The sequence below is a fragment of the Zosterops lateralis genome, assembly GCF_965231275.1.
Source record: "Zosterops lateralis genome assembly, chromosome: 32".
In the NCBI taxonomy this organism is placed as follows: domain Eukaryota; kingdom Metazoa; phylum Chordata; class Aves; order Passeriformes; family Zosteropidae; genus Zosterops; species Zosterops lateralis.
In genome coordinates, this window is record NC_139792.1 from 501033 (window position 1) to 520157 (window position 19125).

The following is a 19125-nucleotide window of genomic DNA, read 5'->3' on the forward strand; positions in this document are numbered from 1 at the left end:
TCTCCTCCCTGAGCAGCGAATTCCAAAGGCCGGGAATTCAGGGGGGAGGGAGGAGGGAGAGGAAAAAGGGCCATAAATAAATAAAAGGGCCCAATAAAAATAAATTATCCAACTGTGGAGTCACAAACCCGGGGGGGGCTGGGAAAGGGGAACCCGCGGGGGGTTCCTGGGGAGGCCCCAAAATGGGGAGTTTGGGGGGCTGAGACCCCAAACCTGAACATCCCAAACCCCACAGATCCCAAAATCCGAGATCCTAAACCCGAACATCCCAAACCCACAGATCCCAAACCCGAACATCCCAAAATTGCACATCCCAAACTTGCACAGATCTAAAATCTGAATATCCCAACCCAACAGACCCCAAACCCCACAGATCCCAAAATCAGAGACCCCAAACCCACAGAGCCCAAAAAATCACATCCCAGATTTGCACATCCCGGTGTCACTCCCTGTCCCTGTCCCCTGTCCCCTGTCCCAGTGCCATCCCTGTCCCAGTGCCATCTCTGTCCCATCCCTGTCCCATCCCTGTCCCCATCCCAGTCCCTGTTCCCTCTCCCTGTCCCCTGTCCCCTGTCCCAGTGCCATCTCCGTCCCATCCCTGTCCCATCCCTGTCCCCATCTCCGTCCCATCCCTGTCCCTGTCCCCGTCCCTGTCCCTGTCCCGGGGTCACTCCCTGTCCCGTGGCTCTCTGTCTCCCTCTGGCGGCTCCAGCCCGCACAGCACCGCGGGAACAGCCCAGTACGGACCAGTATGGCCCGGTCCAGTCCAGGGCATCCCAGTACGGCCCAGTTCAGCCCAGTTCAGCCCAGGGTATCCCAGTATAGCCCAGTACGGCCCAGTTCAGTCCGGTCCAGCCCGGCCCAGTTCATCCCAGTGACTCCCAGTACGGCCCAGGGAGGCTGGCCGTCTGTTCCCATCCCCCATCCCCCGGTGTCTCTTTCCTCGAGTTTTTACCGATTTTTGCCTTTTTTTATTCCAGAATTGCACAGAAAATCCCACAGAAAATCCCACAGAAAATTCTTCAGAAAATTCCCCAGCGAGGCCCCGACCCAGGACCCCCCCGGGCTGTTCCTAAAGGGAAACTGAGGCAGGACCCCAGACCCCAACCCCGACTCTTAACCCAAAACTCTAAATACAAAACCCTAAACCAAAAACCGTCACCTCTTCCCATAGCACCATCCCCGAGCGGGGAAACTGAGGCAGGAGCCGCCCCCCGCCCCCTAAAGGAGCCCTAAACCCCCTCCCGAGGGGGGAAACTGAGTCAGGGACCCACCAACCCCCTGTGCCCCCATTGCTGAGGGGAGAAACTGAGGCAGGGACTGATCCTCTGCCCTGGAGTGCTGCCCCAAACCGTGTTCTGAGGGGGGAGACTGAGGCTGGAACCCCCCAACGTCCATTCCCTCAGTCCTGAACTGGGACGAGGACCCACCCACCTCCATTCCCCCAGTCCCAAACTGGTCAAACTGGGGCTGGGACCCCCCAACCCTCTTTTCCCCAGTTCCCAGCTGGGGTTGGGACCCCCCATCCTCCCTCCTCCCAGTTCCCAACTGGTCCAGCTGGGGCTGGGACCCCCCAACCTCCATTCCCTCTGTCCCCAACTGGGGCTGGGGCCCCCCAACCCCCTTTTCCCCAGTCCTAAACCGGTTAAACCGGGACAGGGACCCCCTGATGTCCTTCCTCCCAGTTCCCAACTGGTCCGACTGGGGCTGAGACCCTCCAACCTCCATTCCCTGCGTCCCCAACTGAGGCTGGGGCCCCCCAACCCCCTTTCCCCCAGTCCCCAACTGGTCAAACTGGGGCAGGGCCACATCCACCTTCTTACCCCCAGTTCCTGAGTAGGGAGACTGAGTCTGGGACCCCCCAACCCCCTTTCCCCCAGTCCCCAACTGGTCAAACCGGTTCAGGGACCCCCCAACCCCCATTTCCCCAGTCCCCAACTGGTCAAACCGGTTCAGGGACCCCCCGCCCACCCCGAGCAGGCTGAGCACCCCCTCCTCCTCCAGCCTGGCCCTGGCCTGTGTCTCCCAGCCCTGGTTCGCCCGGGGGTTGCGGGGCGAGGGGTGGGGGATGCAGGTGACCCTCACCGCCAGCCCCGCCGCCCGCAGCGCCCTCCGCGCCCCCTGCTCGGCCACCCTGCCCAGGGCCACCACCAGCGCCACCCGCAGCGCCACCACCGCGGCCACCAGCGCGTCCCCGCAGAGCGCCAGGAGGCGGCGGCGCAGCGGGGGGCGCAGCTCGGGGGGCGCCACGTTCCGCCCGGAGGGGGCCAGGAACAGCAGCGGGCACAGGTTGTGCACGAAGCAGCGGCGGAAGAAGGAGCGCGGCGCGGGGCACAGGCTGCGCACCAGCCCCCAGAACCGCCGCCCGCTGATCTCCGAGCGGGGGCAGTTCAAACCCAGCACGGGCCGCTTGGGGTGTTCCTGGGGGGGCTTCAGCACCGAGCCCCCCACCCGCAGCCACTCGCGGACGTGACGGGCCTCGCCGAAGGGAACCTGGGGGGGAGAGAGGGGAGAGTCAGGGGGTGGGGGGACAGAACTGAGCCCCATCGGGCTGTGGGGACCCCACGGGATGGACTGGGACACCCCCGTGCCTCAGTTTCCCTGCTTTGAGATCTCCTGGGATGGACTAGGATCCCCTGAGCCCCCCCTAAACCTCAGTTTAGGGACCCCATGGGATGTCCTGAGCACCCCCAGCCCCTGTCCCAGTATCCCCCAACATCCCCCCAGCCCCATCCCAGTGCCCCCCCAGTGCCTCCAGCCCCATCCCAGTGCCTCCAGCCCCTGTCCTGCTGTCCCGGTGTCCCTCAGCCCTTGCCCAGTGCTCCCCAGCCCCATCCCGGTGCCTCCAACCCCTATCCCGGTGTCCCGGTGCCCACCCTGGTCTGGGCCATCCCAAAGGGCCCGGGGTTCATGCCCAGGAAGAGCCCCCTGGTATCCCTGTGCCCTGTCCTGGTGTCCCCTGTGCCCTGTCCCGGTGCCCACCCCTGTCTGAGCCATCCCAAAAGGCCCCGGGTTCATGCCCAGGAAGAGCACGGGGCGCGGCCCGCGCAGGTAGCGGCGCACGAAGCTCTGGTGGGGCTCCCAGGCGTACTCCAGCGGGGCATAGACCACGGCCACGGGCGGGCCCGGCGGGCCCAGCGCCCGCAGCTGCTCCGACAGGGCCCGTTCCAGGGCCAGGAACCGCTCTGCAATGCCTTCCTCGTCTGCCTCATCATCATCATCGGTGTCATCAGCATCATGGGCTCCATCAGCAACATCGGCTCGGCCAGCGGCCCAGTGTCCACCTGCATCCCCAGCCTGGTGTCCCTCTTCATCCTGAGCCTGGTGTCCATCCTCAGCCTCAGCCCGGTGTCCATCTTCATCCTCAGCCCCAGCTCCGTCCTCATCCTGAGCCTGGTGTCCATCCTCAGCCCCAGCTCTGTCCTCAGCCTGGTGTCCGTCTTCATCCTCAGCCTGGTGTCCATCCTCAGCCTGGTGTCCATCATCATCCTCAGCCCCAGCTCCGTCCTCAGCCCAGTGTCCGTCTTCATCCTCAGCCTGGTGTCCATCCTCAGCCTCAGCCCGGTGTCCCTCATCATCCTCATCCTCAGGCTTTTTCATCCTCAGCTCCGGCTCTGTCCTCTTCATCCTTGGGTTCTTCCTCAGCCCTGAGTTCTTCCTCTTCACCCCCGGCTCCATCCTCTTCACCCCTGGATCCTTCCTCACCTTTGGGTCATTCCTCACCCCTGGGGTCTTTCTCTTCACCCCTGGGTTGTTCCTCCTGGTCCCCGGGTGGTTCCCGGTCCCCCCGTTGGGCTCCATGTCGGTTTTGCCCCCCGGGTCCTTCCTCAGCCTCCTCCTCCTCCTGCTCCTGCCGCCACTCCATCGTCCCCCATGGCCTGCGGGGACACCGCGGTGACACACACGGGGACAGGGCCGTGACACACACACGGGGACAGGGCAGGGGGACACAGAGAGGGGACACGGGGGGTGACAAAAGGGAATAGCGGAGGTGCGGGGAGGTGACAGAGGGGACAGGGGAGCCCCGGGGGGGGTGACAAAAGGGACAGAAGAGCCCCGGGGGTGGGACAGGCCCCCCGGCGGGGACAGGCCGGGCTGGCAGTGACACGGCGCCCTCGGCCCCACCCCCTGCCCCTTCAGAGCCCCCCCCAAACCCCTCAGGACCCCCCGGGTGTCCCCGCCCTCACACCGGGCCCCCGTGACGTCACAAGCCCCCCCCGGTGACGTCACGGCCGCCGCCGCGAGCCCACCTGAGCGCGCGCCGCTTCCTCCGCCGGCCAGGCCCCGCCCCCTGCCCCGCTCAGCTCCGCCCCCCGCCCTCAGCCCCTTCCCGGCGTGCCCCGCGCGGGGGGCGTGGCCCCGTCCTTTGTCTGCGCGCGGAGTTTCCCGTCGTGCTTTGCGGAGGGAAAACAGCCCCCCAAAATCCCCCCGGAGCCCCTCCCCCACCTCCTGTGGACCCCCCCGGAGCCCCCCGAGGTCCCGGAGCACCCACCGGGAGGGGAGAACGGCGGCGGAACCGCGCGCACCGGAGGGGGCGGGGCCTGCTCAGGCCACGCCCTTTCCCACGGTGTGGGGCTGCGGCGGCGCGAGGGCGCCCCCTGGCGGGCCGGGGAGGGAGCGCGGTGGGCACCGGGAGTGTCCCCAACCCCCCCTTGGTGTCACCCGGGTGTCCCCAACCCCCCTGTGACACCGGGAGTGTCCCCAGCTGCCCCCCAGACCCCAAACAGCTGCACTGGGGAGTCCCCAACTCCCCTCCACTGTCACCCAGGTGTCCCCAAGTCCCTTCTCTGTGTCACCCAGGTGTCCCTAAGCCCCTCCCTGTGTCACCGAGGTGTCCCCAAGCAGCCCCCGCTGCACCCCAGTGTCCCCCCCGCGGTGTCCCCGTGTCCCCCTTTGTCCCCGGGTGCAGCGCCGCGCTGTCACCACCAGGCGGCGCCACCGAGGGGGGACCTCTCCCCCTTTATAGATCCCTGAAATGGGGACGGGTCTGAGCCTGGACTGGGGACACTGGGATGGACTGGGGACACTGTGGGGACACTGGGCCATACTGGGGACACTGGAGGGAAACTGGCCCATAGTGGGAACACTGGGATGGACTGGGGGCACCGTGCTGGGGACACTAGGCCATTCTGGGGACACTGGGACATACTGGGGATATTTGGGGCACTTCAGCTCATGCTGGGGACACTGGGGGGACATTGTGGGGACACTGGGTCATGCTGGTGACACTGGGATGTACTGGTGACACTGTGCTGGGGACACTGGGGTGACACTGGTCCATTGTGGGGACACTGTGGTGACACTAAGCCATACTGGGGACCCTGTGGCGACCCTGTGGGGACCCTGTGGGGACACTGTGCCACGCTGGTGACCCCATGGGGACACCGGGATCCCCCCGTCCCCCCACCAGCAGCATCTCCTGAAAAGTGACCCTTTATTGGAAGCAAATCCTGGGGAGGGGCTCGGGGACAGCACTGGGGGGACAGGGGGGACAAGAGGGGACACGGGGACACCCCGGGGGGGCCCCGGCTAAAAACACCCACCTTAAAAAACACCAAAATCCGGGGCCACGCCCCCCCATTCACCGCGAGGGAGGGGCGGGGACAGGCCGGGGCCACGCCCAAAGGGGAGGGTCACCGCAGGTGTCCCCAGGGCGGCCCCGGGGACACCGGGAGGGGACAGGGGGGTCCCGGGGGGTCTATGTACACCGGGGGGGGCTCAGCTGCGGGGCGGGTCCCGCTCCTTGCTGTCGCTGTCCTCGGGGTACGCGTGCCACGTCAGGCGCTCCTCGTAGAAGGCGATGACAATCTGGGGACACTTGAGGTTGGCCTCCTTGGCCAGCACCAGGTCGGCCTCGTCCGTGTCCTTCCTGAGGGGACAGCGGGGTCAGGGGACATGGGGACAGAGGGGACATGGGGACAGTGAGAGGGAACACAGATAAACTGGGACACAGGGACAGCGGGGACAGAGGGGACATGGGGACAGTGAGAGGGGACATGGGGACAGTGAGAGGGGACACAGATAAACTGGGACACAGGGACAAACTGGGGACACAGAGTGAGACACAGAATGGGAACAGAGTGGGAACACCAAGAGGGGCCACAGAGTGAGGACATGGGGACAAATTGGGGACAAACTGGGGGCACAGGGACAGAACGAGAGGGGACACTGAGTGGGGACATGGGGACAAAGTGGGGACAAAAACTGGGAACACAGTGACAAACTGGGAACACAAACTGGGGGACAGAGGGACAAACTGGGTGTCAGAGGGACACAGGGACAAATTGGAGTGACACAAACTGCAGGGACACAGGGGACACAAACTGGGGGACACAGACCCAAACTGGGAGGACTGGGGGAGGTCACAGGGACAGCCTGTGGGGCTGAGGGGACTCTGGGGACACCGTGGTGGCCTCACCACTTCATGAGGAACATGAGGTCCCCGCAGGAGTCGGTGGCCCCGATGATCTTCTCGGGCTCCAGGCCCCGCTCGAAGCCGCGGGCGATGTCGTTGCTCTGGGGGTGTGGGGGAAAAAGGGATGGTTTGGGGGGAAAAAAGGGGATTTTGGGGACAGGAGGGGGTGCAGCTCCTGGCTGTGGATGCTGTCCCCAGGCTAGTGGCAGTCCCAGTGTGGTGGCACTGGGACACTGTCCCCTTCCCTGGGGACTCCAGGCTCCTGTCCCCATGGAGGGGACACTGGGTGCCACTGTCCCCAGTCCCTGTCCCCAGCCTGAGGTGTCCATTCCTGTCCCCTCCCCATGTCCCTGTCCTCATCCCTTAGTCCTTTGTCCCCATCCCTGGGTTCCCATCCCCATCCTTGTGTTGTCATGTCCCCTCCCTGTGTCCCTGTCCCCACCCCTGGGTGTCCATTCCTGCCCCCATCCCCCTGTCACTGTCCCCAGTGTCCCTGTCCCCTCCCCGTGTCCACATGTCCCCATCCCCTCGTCCCTCCCCGTGTCCCTGTCCCCTCTCCATGTCCCCATCCCTCCCCTGTGTCCCTGACCCCAGTGCCCCCATGTCCCCAGTGTCCCCATGTCCCTGTCCCCAGTGTCCCCGTGGTCACCTCTCTCTTTTTCTTGGCCCGCCCGTCCTCGCTCCCGGGCAGTCCCTTGCGCTTGGCGCCCTCGGGGCGCTCGCGGGGCCGTGTCCCGTCGCTGTCCCTCATGTCCCTCATGTCCCTCATCCTGCGGTCCTTGCGCAGGAACTGCGAGATCAGCTCGGGGCAGTCCAGGTTCTTCTCGGGCTCCCACGTGTTGTGCTCCCTGCGGGACACCCAGAGGGGACACCGGGGACACCGTCAGGGGACACGGTCAGGGGATGGGGACACACAGGGGACACCCAGGGAAAGTGGTCAGGGGACAGGGACACCCGGGGGACACCCAAGGGACATGGTCAGGGGATGGGGACACCCGGGGGACATGTGGGGGACACCCAGAGGACACCTCCCCACTCCCACATGTTGTGTTCCCTGGGGGACATGGTCAGGGGACACCCAGGGGCACCCAAGGGACACCTCCCCACCCTCACGTGTTGTGTTCCCTGTGTGGGACATCTCTGGGGCACCGTGGGGACAGTGCAGGGACACCCCCCATGGAGTCCCCACACCCCCTGTCACACAGGAGGGTCCCTGCAGTCCATGGCACCCCAGGGTCACCTCAGGGTCACTGTGGTGTCCCCATGTCCCTGTGCCCGTGTCCCCTGTCACAAACCGGGGTCCCTAGTGCCACTTCCCAGGAGCTGTGGCCCCTGTCCCAGGGTGCTGTGTCCCTGTCCTGTGTCCCGTCCCCACCGCGCTGTCCTCGGTGTCACTCACTCGGAGAAGCCCTTCCACTTGAGCAGGTACTCGGCCTGGCCCCTCACCACGCGCCGATCCAGAACCTTCTCCACCACATACTCCTCCTCCTCCCCCGAGGACGAGCTGTCGGCTGCCCGCCGGCTCCTCCTGCCCATAGCGCAGCCACCGCTCTGGGGACAGGACAGGGGACAGTGACATGGACAGGAATGTCACACAGGGGTCTCCTCCTGCCCATAGCGCAGCCACCGCTCTGGGGACAGGACAGGGACAGGAATGTCACCATGGGACAGGGATGTGACACAGGGCTCTCCTCCTGCCCACAGCGCAGCCACCACTCTGGGGACATGGTATTGTCACCTGTGGGGGGACAAGGGACAGCTCAAGGGGGGATTTGGGGTCATCTCAGGACCCCCAGAGGGAGATTTGATGCTCCTGGAGCTCCCTTGGCTCTTCAGGGGTGACCTGGGGACACCTGGGGACCCCCAAGGAGAGATTTGGGGTCATCTTGGGATCCTCGAGAACAGATTTGGGGTCATGTTGGGACCCCAAATGAGAAAACTGGGGTCATGTTGGGACCCCCAAGGAAAGATTTGGGATCATCTTGGGATCCCCAAGGAAAGATTTGGGGTCATCCTGAGACTCCCAAAAAAAGGATTTGGGGTCATGTTGGGACCCCCAAGGAGGGATTTGGGGGCACCCCAGGACCCCCAAAGGGAGATCCCAAAGGGGGGAGCACAGCAGGGGCTGATCCTAAAAACCAGCACAAAGAAACACAATTTGGGCTAAAATAAAAACCCCTTTAAAACACCAGAGAATTTAGGCAGAGTGAAAAACGAAACTTAGGATAAATCCCCTAAAACTGAGGGGGGGATTTGGGAACTGGGAAACAAAATTTGGCCTAAACCCCTTAAAAATGGGAAGATTAAAAAGAAAGAAATTTTAAGAAAACCCCAATTCGAGTGTTTTTGTTTTTCTTTCCCCTCAAGCCTCGATTTTTGCAGCTTTCTCTGTTTCAACCCTTGAGGGAGCCCGGGAATTCCTCGCTCCCGGCTGGAATTTCCTGCCGGATTCCCGGCGGGATTTCCCGGCGCGGGGTTGGGGCGGGACCCGGGAGGATTCCTGAGGGAAAAGGCGGCCCCGGGCCGGGAAAAGGCGGCCCCGGGCCGGGAAAAGCCGCCGTGGAGCCCCCGGGGCGCCCGGCCCGATCCCGCGCCCGGGAATCCTGAGGGAACAAAGGGACCGCGCCGCTGCGGGGCCCACAGCGCCTTTTCGACGGCTGGAAGCCGCAGTTGTGAGGGGAAATCCGCGGTTCTGAGGCGAGACCCGGCTGGTTGAAGCGGGAACGCGGCGGTTTGAGGGCAAAACCCGCAGTTTTGGGGTAAAAAGCCGCAGATCTGGGTTCAAAGCGCGGCCGGGGGCCCCGATGCCCGGGCCTGGGGGCGGGGCCACGAGCGCGCCCCGGACCGCGATTGGTCAGAACAGCCGCGCGCCCGCGGGATGATTGGCTGAGCGCCCCGCCGCTCGCCGCAGCCCCGCCGCGCCGCCATTGGGCGATGAAACAGTCACTCCCCGCGCGGCCCCGCCTCCGCTTAACCGCTACTGGTCAGCGCGCCTGTAAATCACTGCGCTGCCCCCGCCTCCCACTTGTTCCCGTTAAGTACCGAGCCCGCCACTCCCCGCGCGGCCCCGCCTCCCGCGCGCCGCCATTGGCCGCCGCGCCTGCCCGTCACGGCGGTGGACCCGCCCCCGCGCTGCCGCCCATTCATCCGCCGCCCGCCGCCGGCGCTACCTGCGCGGAGAGCGGCTCCGGCGCGGGCCCGTCCGCCGCGGTTTGGCCGCCCCTCCGAGCTGCCGCCGCTCCGCGCTCCGCCCGCCAAAACCGCCCGCAGCGCGCAGGCGCCGCCGGCCGCGCTCCGCGCATGCGTCCGCCCGCCTTTCCCCCCTCCCCAAAGCCCGCCGCGATCGGCGCATGCGCTGCACCGGGCGCACCTTGGGGCCGGCGGGCGGGCGGCCCCTCCTCGCCGCCGCCGGGAGTCGCCGCCGCCCCGCTCTGCGCCCGCCGCGCCGCGCTCGCCGAGCTGCGCTGGGCCCGCCGGCGGCCCGCGCTGAGCGACGGCCGCGCCCGCCAATAGGGGCCGTCCCCCCGCGCCTTCAACCAATGAGCGCCGAGCGAGGGGCGGATCCTCCGCCTCCCCAACAAATCAGCGGCGCGCCGGGGTGTCTCCGGCCCGGAGCGGGAAAAGCCGAGCGGGGCGTGCCCACACCAATGCTACCCAATCAACGCGGCGCGGGGGCGGGATTTATGTGAAAACAACCAATGAGCGCTGGCGAGGAGGGCGGAGCGCGGCGGGAGGGCCAATGGCGCGGCGGCGGCGGGCGGCGTCAGCCAATGGGAGGCGGCGCGGGGGCCGTGAGGGCGGCGGGGGCGGCGGGGTGAGGCGGCGGCGCTCGCGTCGCTCGGCCCCTTTCCGTGTCGGCGCTCGCAGAGGGAGCATCGCGCTGCCACCGGCCACCGCCCGGCCCGCCCCGCCCCGCGCCGCCGCCATGGCCAAGGCCGAGGTCAGCGCTCGCTCTCCCCACTTCCCTCCCATCAGCGATGCGCGACGGGTTTATTTTATTTTTTTTTTAATTTATTTTTTTTTTTTATTCCCCCCCTCCGGTTTTCCCGCGCCGCCGCCGCCGCCGCCTGGCGGGCCGCGGGGCCTCACTGCGCCTGCGCGTTGTGCCCCCCATCCCTCCCCTCCCTCCCCTCCTTCGCGCAGGCGCCGTGAGGGGACCCAGGGGGGGAGGGGGGGCACACACAGAGACCCCCCCCATCCCTCCCCTCCCCCTCCTTCCCCTCCCCATCCCCCCCTCAGGCGCATGCGCGACCCCCCCCTCACTCACCCCCGTTCCCCCCCCCCCAAACCCCGCGCGCGCTCCCGCGGCCACGTGCGCGTCCCTTTGTGTCACCCGGGATGGGCCGGGGGGGACTCGGAATATCCAAAATAAACCCCGCGGGGGGCCGGGTTTGGGGATGGGGGCGTCCGAAATTTGGGGTCTGGGGGCTTGGGAGGGCGGGAGATAAAAGTTGGGGGGTTTTAAGGGGGTGGGGGAGTGTGAATTTGGGGTTGGGGGGGTTCAGGTTTGGTGTCTGGGGGCTTGGTAGGGTTAGAAATAAGGGTGGGGGGTCGGAGGGGTTGGGGGAGTCAGAATTCAAAGTAAAGCCTGGGGAGGGCGAGTTTTGGGGATGGGGGGTCCAAATTTGGGGTCTGGGGGCTTGGGAGGGGGAGAGATAAAAGTTGGGGGGGTTTGAGGGGTGGGGGAGTGTGAATTCGGAGTTGTGGGGTCCAAATTTGCAGTGTGGGGGTTTGGGAGGGTTAGGAATGAGGGGAGGGGGGCGTTGGAGGAGCTGGGGAGTTCAAATTTGGGGTTGGGGGCTCAAAATTTGGGGATGGGGAGTCTGAATTTGGGGTTAGGGGGGTAAAAGGAGCTGGAGGGATTTGGGGTTTTAGGGTGGTGGGGAATCTGAATTTAGGGCTGGGGGGGGGTCCCAAAAATAAGGGCTGGGGGCACTGAGGGGATTGATGGGTCCCAAAAATTGGGGCCGGGGGAGAGATTTTGGGGTGAGGGGAATGAAGAAATTTTGGTTGGGGGGGTCTGGGGGTCTGGTGCCCCCCCATGGGAACTGGGGATGCTCAAGGATCCCTCAGGCCCAGAAATTTGGGGATGTAGGAGTTTGGGGTGGGGGTCTCTGGGTCTTTTTAGGGTCTGGGGGTCCCCAAAATAGGATCTGGGAGTTTGGGGGTCTCAGGTTGGGGGTTCCCAGGGGGAATTTGGGGTGTCAGGAGCTGTCAGGGGAAGTCCAGAGGGAAATTTGGGGTCTCAGGAAGGATTTTGGGGTGTCAGGAGCTCTGGGGGGATTTATTAGGGATGGAGTTTGGGATGTCAGGAGCTCTGGGCTGTCCCAGTTGGGATTTTGGGGTGCCAGCCCCCCCTGGAGCTGTGTGGGGATGTTTAGGGGTGTCCCCAGCCCCTGTAACCCCAGTTTCCCCCATCCCTGTCCCCGCAGTCCCTGAAGAAGCTCTGTGAGATGTTTGGGGGTGTCCCCAGCCCCGCCAGGAGCTCTGTGGGGATGTTTAGGGGTGTCCCCAGCCCCTGTGACCCCAATTTCCCCCTGTCCCTGTCCCTGCAGTCCCTGAAGGAGCCATGTGGGGTGTTTTGGGATGTCCCCAGCCCCCTGTGACCCCAATGTCCCCCTCTCCTGTCCCTGCAGTCCCCGAAGGAGCCGGAGCAGCTGCGGAAGCTTTTCATCGGCGGCCTGAGCTTCGAGACCACAGATGAGAGTCTGCGCAGCCACTTCGAGCAGTGGGGCACCCTCACCGACTGCGTGGTGAGACGGGGGCAAAAACTGGCTGGGGGGACACAAAAACCTCCTTGGGGTGCCCAAACCCCTCCTTGGGATCACCAAACCCATCCCCAGGACCCCAAAAACTGCCCTGGGAGCCCCAAAAACCTCCTTGGGATCACCAAACCCATCCCTGGGGTCCTCAAACTGCCCTGGGAGCCCCAAAAACCTCCTTGGGGTGCCCAAAACCATCCCCGGGACCCCAAAAACTGCCGTGGCATCACCAGAACCTGCCCTGGGATCCCCCAAATCCTCCTGGGATCACCAAACCTGCCCTGGGGCACCAAAAACTACCCTGGGATCCCAAATATCTCCCTGGCATCCCCAAATACCTCCTTGGGATGCCCAAAACCATCCCTGGGACACCAAATCCTGCCCTGGGATCCCCAAAACCTGCCCTGGGGCACCAAATCCCACCCTGGGACCCTCCCCTGGCATCCCCAAATCCCTCCCCTGGCATCCCCAAATCCCTCCTTGGGATCCCCAAATTCCTCCTTGGGATCCCCAAATTCCTCCTCGCAACCCCAAACCCCTCCCTTGTGTGTGTCCCCTGTGTGTGTCCCCTGCCTGTCCCCATGTCCCCGTGGTGTCCCCAGCTCCTGCAGGGCCCAAACAAAGCCCTTGTGTGGGGTTCAGCTTTGGCACATCCCTGCCTGTGTCCCTCACCTGTCCCCACATCCCTGATCTGTTCCCTGTGTCCCTGCCCTGTCCCCTGTGTCCCTTCTGATGTCCCTGCTGTGTCCCTGTCCCCAGGTGATGCGGGACCCCAACACAAAACACTCCCAGGGCTTTGGGTTCATCACATCCCTGCCCATGTCCCTGTTGTCCCCATGTCCTTGTGTCCCTCCTGATGTCTCTGCTCTGTCCCCAGGTGATGCGGGACCCCAACACAAAGCGCTCCCAGGGGTTCGGGTTCATCACATCCCTGCCCATGTCCCCTGTGTCCCTGAGCTGTCCCCCATGTCCCTGAGCTGTCTGTGCTGTGTCCCTGTCCCCAGGTGATGCGGGACCCCAACACGAAGCGCTCCCGGGGGTTCGGGTTCGTCACCTACTCCTCGGTGGAGGAGGTGGACGCCGCCATGAACGCGCGGCCACACAAGGTGGACGGCAGGGTGGTGGAGCCCAAACGGGCCGTGTCCAGAGAGGTGAGGGACATTGGGGACACTGGGGACACTGGGGGCACAGGGCAGGGTGGTGGAGCCCAAACAGGCTGTGTCCAAAGAGGTGAGGGACATTGGGGACACTGGGGGCACAGGGCAGGGTGGTGGAGCCCAAACAGGCTGTGTCCAAAGAGGTGAGGGACATTGGGGACACTGGGGGCACAGGGCAGGGTGGTGGAGCCCAAACAGGCTGTGTCCAGAGAGGTGAGGGACATTGGGGACACTGGGGACACTGGGGGCACAGGGCAGGGTGGTGGAGCCCAAACGGGCTGTGTCCAGAGAGGTGAGGGGTCACTGGGGACATTGGGGACACTCTGGGGACACTGGAGACAGTGGCAGTGGCCATTGTTGCTATTGCAGCAGTGACACTGGGGACAGGAGCACACCTGCTGCTCCTGGTGGTGACACAGGGGACAGTGAGGCGGTGACATTGAGGACAGTGAGGTGGTGGTGCTGGGTACAGTGACAGTGATGATGTGACACTGGGGACAGTGAGGCAGTGGTGACACTGGACACAGTGATGCAGTGACACTGGGGACAGCAGAGGTGGCAGCGGCCATTCCTGCTGCTCCCAGTGGTGACACTGGGGACAATGCCCACCCCAGTGTCACCGTGTCCCCTGTGCTGTCCCCTGTCCCCGTTGTCCCCATGTCCCCTGTCCTCAGGACTCGCAGCGGCCCGGGTGTCACCGTGTCCCCGGTGCTGTCCCTGTCCCCAGCACTGTCCCCATTGTCCCCATTGTCACTGTGCCCCTGTCGTCCCCAGGACTCGCAGCGGCCCGGGGCGCACCTGACGGTGAAGAAGATCTTTGTGGGCGGCATCAAGGAGGACACGGAGGAGCACCACCTGCGCGAGTACTTCGGGCAGTACGGCAAGATCGAGGTCATCGAGATCATGACCGACCGCGGCAGCGGCAAAAAGCGCGGCTTCGCCTTCGTCACCTTCGACGACCACGACTCGGTCGACAAAATCGTCAGTGAGTCACTGGGGGGGCTGGGGACACCTGGGGACAGCCTGGAACACCTGGGGATGGCCTGGGACACCTGGGGATGGGCTGGGGACAGACTAGGAACACCTGGGGACACTGCAGGGTGGGGACAGCCGGGAATGCCTGGGGATGGCCTGGGACACCTGGGGATAGCCCAGCTGGGACAGTAATAGTCTGACTGGGGATGGCCTGGGGACAGACTAGGGACACCTGGAGACAGCCTAGGACACCTGGGGGCACCTGGGGACACTGCAGGGTGGGGACAGCTTGGGGACACCTGGGGACGACCTGGGGACACTGTGGGATGGGGACAGCCTGGAGGCACTTGGGGGCAGCCTGGGGACACCTGGGGATACTGCAGGGTGGGGACAGCCTGGCTGGGACAGTGACAGCCTGGGGATGGCCTGAGGGCGGGGACAGCCTGGGGATGGGCTGGGACAGCGTGGGGATGCTGCGGGGTGGGGACAGACCAGCTGGGATGGTGACAGCCTGGCTGGGGACAGCGTGGAGGTGGCCTGGGGAGGTGACAGCCTGGCTGGGGTGGTGACAACCTGGTTAGGGACAGTGTGGAGGTGGCCTGGGGAGGTGACAGCCCTGCTGGGACAGTGACAGCCCGGCTGGGGACAGTGTGGGGCCAGCCTGGGTAGGTGACAGTGCCCCCCCATGCTGACCCCCGTGTCCCCACAGTCCAGAAGTACCACACGGTGAACGGGCACAACTGCGAGGTGCGCAAGGCGCTGTCCAAGCAGGAGATGGCCAGCGCCTCGGCCGGCCAGCGAGGTGAGCATCCAGCCCCTGGCCGTGCTGGCCGTGTCCCCGCCGCGCCAGCGCCGCCCGTGCCACCCGCGCTGTGCCTAAAGCCTGTGCCCCCCTCCCTCCTCCTCCTCCTCCTCCTCTCCTAGGCCGCAGCGGCTCCGGGAACTTCGGCGGCGGCCGCGGCGGCTTCGGCGGCGGGGACAACTTCAACCGCGGGGGCAACTTTGGTGGCCGTGGTGAGTGACGGGACAGCCCCAGCCGTGGCAGCCACCTCCTCCTCTCTGTCTGTCTATGTCACTGCTGTCCCCGTGTCCCCCTGTCCCCGGGCTCCGGCGGGGCCCCAGCGCGGTTTGTTCCTCTCCCCAGGTGGGTTTGGCCGCGCCGGCGGGGACGGATATAATGGATTTGGCGCTGACGGTAAGGCCAGGCCAGGGCACGGGGCTCTCCCGGCCAGGGATGGCCCAGGACAGGCCAGGCCAGGGCACGGGGCTCTCCCGGCCAGGGATGGCCCAGGACAGGCCAGGCCAGGGCACGGGGCTCTCCTGGCCAGGGACAGGCCAGGGATGGCCCAGGACACACCAGGACAGGGCATGGGTCCTTCCTGGCCAGGGACAGGCCAGGGATGCCCCAGGCCAGGCAGGGACAGGGCACGGGTCCCTGCTGGCCAGGGATGGCCCAGGACAGGGTACAAGCCCTTCCTGGTCATGGACAGGCCAGGACAACCCAGGGACAGGCCAGGGATTGCCCAGGACAGGCCAGGGATGGCCCAGGCTAGGGTACAGGTCGTTCCTGGCCAGGGATGGCCCAGGACAAGACAGGGACAGATCATGAGCTCCTCCCAGCCAGTGACAGCCCAGCCCAGGCTGGATCAGGACACAAGTCTCTCCCAGCCATGGCCAGCCCAGGACAGGCCACGACCAGCCCAGCCCACACCACACACACCCCCTGTCCCGCCCACCGGAGCCCAGCCCTCCCTTGCCCCCCTGGCTGCTCCATCCTCTCCAATCCCCGTTTTCTCTCTCTGTCCCCTCACAGGGTACGGGGGCGGCGGCGGCCCCGGGTACTCGGGCGGGAACCGCGGCTACGGCGGCGGCAGCGGCTCCTACGACGGCTACAACAACGGCGGGGGCTTCGGCGGGGGCAGCGGGGGCCGGAGACCCGCCCGGGGGCCCGCCCTGGCCGTGCGCAACGGCCTCGGGGAGGCGGGGACAGGTGGGGACCAACAGGGACAGGTGGGGGAATGGGAGGACAGGTGGGGGCTCTGGGGACACGTGAGGGCTCTGGGGATGGGGCTGAGGTGGGCACAGGTGGGACCCCCCAGGGGCTGCTGTCCCCCCTGACCCTGCTGTTGCCCTGACCCCACTGTCCCCCTAATCCCTCTGACCTTGCTGTCCCCCTGACCTGGATATTTGTCCCCTCTTGACCCCTCGGTCCCCCCACAACCCCACTGTCCTCCTGACCTTGCTGTTTGTCCCCTCTCCGACCCCTGTGTGTCCCCCTGACCCCTGTGTGACCCCCTGACCCCCCTGTTTGTCCCCCCAGGCAGCAATTTCGGGGGCGGGGGCAGCTACAATGACTTTGGCAGCTACAACAACCAGGCCTCGAGCTTCGGGCCCATGAAGGGGGGCAGCTTCGGGGGGCGCAGCTCGGGGCCCTACGGCGGCGGTGAGTGCCCAGAAATAACCCTAAAATAACCTGGGGGACCCCTAAAATAACCCTAAAATATCCTGGGGGACCCTAAAAACCACCTGAGGGATCCCAAAATGTCCTGGAAAACCCTAAAAATCATCTGGGGAACCCCCAAATCACCTGCAGGGCCCCAAAAAATAGTTTGGGAGGGGCTTAAAATGACCTGGAGTGGCTTAAAACCACCTGGGGGAGGTTGTAAAATCACCTGGAGGGTCCCCAAAATCTGCTGGGGGGGGGACCCCAAAATCAGCTGAGAGAGGTAAAAAAATCACCTTGGGGGCTCCAAAAATCACCTTGATGGGGCTTAAAATGTCTTGGGGTGGCCTTGAAATGTGCTGGGAAGACCCCAAAATAAACTGGGGAGCCCCCAAAGTGTCGTGGCGGGGGTCCTGTGTCCCTGGGGGTGTTGGGGGGGGTCCCCAGATTTCGGGGTGTCCCTGAATCCCCCCTGGCTCCTCCTCAGGTGGTTACGGCAGCTCCAGCGGCGGCGGCAGCTACGGAGGAGGGAGGAGGTTTTAACGGCCAGGTGAGGGGAGAAAATGGGGGAAAGTGTGGGAAGAGGGTGGGGAAAATATGGGGAAAGGGTGGGGAAAATATGGGGAGAAGGGTGAGGAAAGGGTGGGGAAAATATGGGAAAGAATTGGGGAGAAAACGGAAAAATTCAGGAGGAAATAGGGAAAAAATGGGAAGAGAATTGAGAGGAAAAATGAAAAAAAAAAATTACAGAATTTTTTTTGGGGGAAAGTGAAGGGTGGGAAGAGAGAAAGGAAAAGGTTAAAAGTGGGAAATTAAGAGAAAAAAGAAAAAAGAAGGGGAAACAGCAGGAAAAAGTAGGGAAAGGGTGGAAATGCGGGCAAAGGGTGGGAAGGGGTAGAGCTGGGAATTCCAGTGGGGTTGGGGCCGGGATTGGGATCGGGGCTGGGATTGGGCCAGGATCAGATCAGGGATTGGGTTTAGGGCAGGAATTGGGGCTGGGATCAGAGACAGGATGGGGGCCAGGATTGAGGCTGGGATTGGGATCAGATCAGGGATCGGGGCTGGGATTTAGGCTGGGATCGGGGCCAGAATGAGGGATGGGTGGGTTTAAGGCTGGGATCAGGGCCAGGATTGGGATCAGAGCAGGGATCGAGGCAGGGATTGGGATTGAGGTCAGGATCGGAGCAGGGAGCAGGTTCGGAGTTGGGATCGGGGCTGTGTTTGGGGCCAGGATTGGGGCAGGGATTGGGTTCTGGGCCGCGTTCGGGGCTGTGTTTAGGGCTGGGATCTGAGCAGGGGTAGGGTCTGTGTTTGGGGCGGGGATCAGGGCCAGGATTGGGATAGAGACTCTGTTTGGGGCTGGGACTGGGATCAGAGCAAGGATCGGGTTTGGGGCTGTGTTTGGGGCTGGAATCGGGGCAGGGATGTGGATCGGGTCTGTGTTTGGGGCAGGGATCAGGGCCAGGATTGGGATCAGATTTGGGGCCGTGTTTGGGGTCAGGATTGGGATCAGATTTGGGGCTGTGTTTGGGGTCAGGATGGGGATCAGATTTGGGGCTGTGTTTGGGGCCGGGACCGGGGCTCTGCCCCTCCCCAGACCCCACCCCAGTCCAGCCCTAACCCTGCCCGTGTCCCTCCCCCGCAGGAGCCGGAGCCGGGCGGGCCCTGGGGCGGCCCCTGGAGCCGGGCGGAGCCCCCGGGACCCCCCGGGACCCCCCGGGCCGCAGTGAGGTCACCGTGCCGGGGTCCCCCCGCACCCCACGGGCCGGAATCCCCCCGCCCCGTGTCCTGTACCCCCTTCCCCACCCTCAATAAATGTCTCTTGGGTTTTTTTTTTTTTTTTCTTTTTTTTTTCTTTTTTTAAATTATTTTTATTATTATGATGAATTTTAGAATTGGTTTGGGGAGGGGAGGGGGCTGCTTTGCTTTCTTTCTTTCTGATTGGTCGGCTCAGCTGTCAGTCACGGCCTGGCTCCGCCCCTCCTCTGTTTGCCACGCCTCTCGGTGTCACCCCGGGTGTCCCCAGAGTGTCCCCGGGGTGTCCCCCGGGTGTCCCCCCGGCACTAATTCCCTCCTTGCCTTTTGTAGGAGCCGCCGGCCCCGGGAGAGGAGCCCGCGAGGTGAGCGGGGGGACCCTGGGGACATTGGGGACATTTGGGGACAGCCCAGGGCTGGGTCACCCCCACCCCAAACCCCCCTCCCCCCCCAGGTCCCGCCCCCAGCGCCCGCGGGACCACCCGGGACCCCCCCGGTGCCCTCAATAAAAGGGTATTTTTGTACCTGTGTCCCGTGTGTGGGGACGGGAGGGGAGAGGGGACACTGGGGACACCAAGGGGACAACAAGGGGACAACAAGGGGACGCTGGGGACAGGG

At 64.7% G+C, this 19125-nt stretch overlaps 3 protein-coding genes across 5 annotated transcripts; 1 reads left to right on the forward strand and 2 right to left on the reverse strand.

Annotated features, from left to right (window-relative positions):
* Positions 1-1935: 1935 nt before the first annotated feature.
* Positions 1936-3411, reverse strand: SMUG1 (single-strand-selective monofunctional uracil-DNA glycosylase 1; the record flags this gene model as incomplete). The annotated part of the gene is made up of 2 exons (XM_083880973.1): positions 2983-3411; positions 1936-2493 (listed from the first exon to the last, which is right to left on the reverse strand). Coding segments are annotated over exons 1-2 (594 nt in total), but the record flags the coding sequence as incomplete, so codon positions are not given.
* A 2019-nt stretch (positions 3412-5430) lies between these two features.
* Positions 5431-9801, reverse strand: CBX5 (chromobox 5). 2 transcript variants are annotated; one of them, XM_083881214.1, is made up of 5 exons: positions 9786-9801; positions 7815-7966; positions 7065-7263; positions 6419-6516; positions 5431-5869 (listed from the first exon to the last, which is right to left on the reverse strand). In XM_083881214.1, exons 2-5 carry the CDS (start codon positions 7949-7951, stop codon positions 5719-5721), a joined length of 585 nt encoding a protein of 194 aa, XP_083737340.1. In that variant the 5' UTR covers positions 7952-7966; positions 9786-9801; the 3' UTR covers positions 5431-5718. The 2 variants fall into 2 exon arrangements, with proteins under 2 accessions (XP_083737340.1, XP_083737339.1); XM_083881213.1 differs by lacking the exon at positions 9786-9801 and adding an exon at positions 9586-9638.
* Positions 9802-10058: 257 nt separating this feature from the next.
* On the forward strand, positions 10059-18944 carry HNRNPA1 (heterogeneous nuclear ribonucleoprotein A1). 2 transcript variants are annotated; one of them, XM_083881087.1, is made up of 11 exons: positions 10059-10355; positions 12052-12168; positions 13182-13328; positions 14109-14319; positions 15019-15111; positions 15192-15323; positions 15454-15504; positions 16123-16299; positions 16630-16752; positions 17240-17302; positions 18398-18944. In XM_083881087.1, the coding sequence occupies exons 1-10, from the start codon at positions 10155-10157 to the stop codon at positions 17293-17295; spliced, it is 1308 nt and encodes a 435-aa protein (XP_083737213.1). In that variant the 5' UTR covers positions 10059-10154; the 3' UTR covers positions 17296-17302; positions 18398-18944. The 2 variants fall into 2 exon arrangements, with proteins under 2 accessions (XP_083737213.1, XP_083737214.1); XM_083881088.1 differs by having other exon boundaries at positions 15234-15323.
* The last annotated feature ends 181 nt before the right edge of the window (positions 18945-19125 follow it).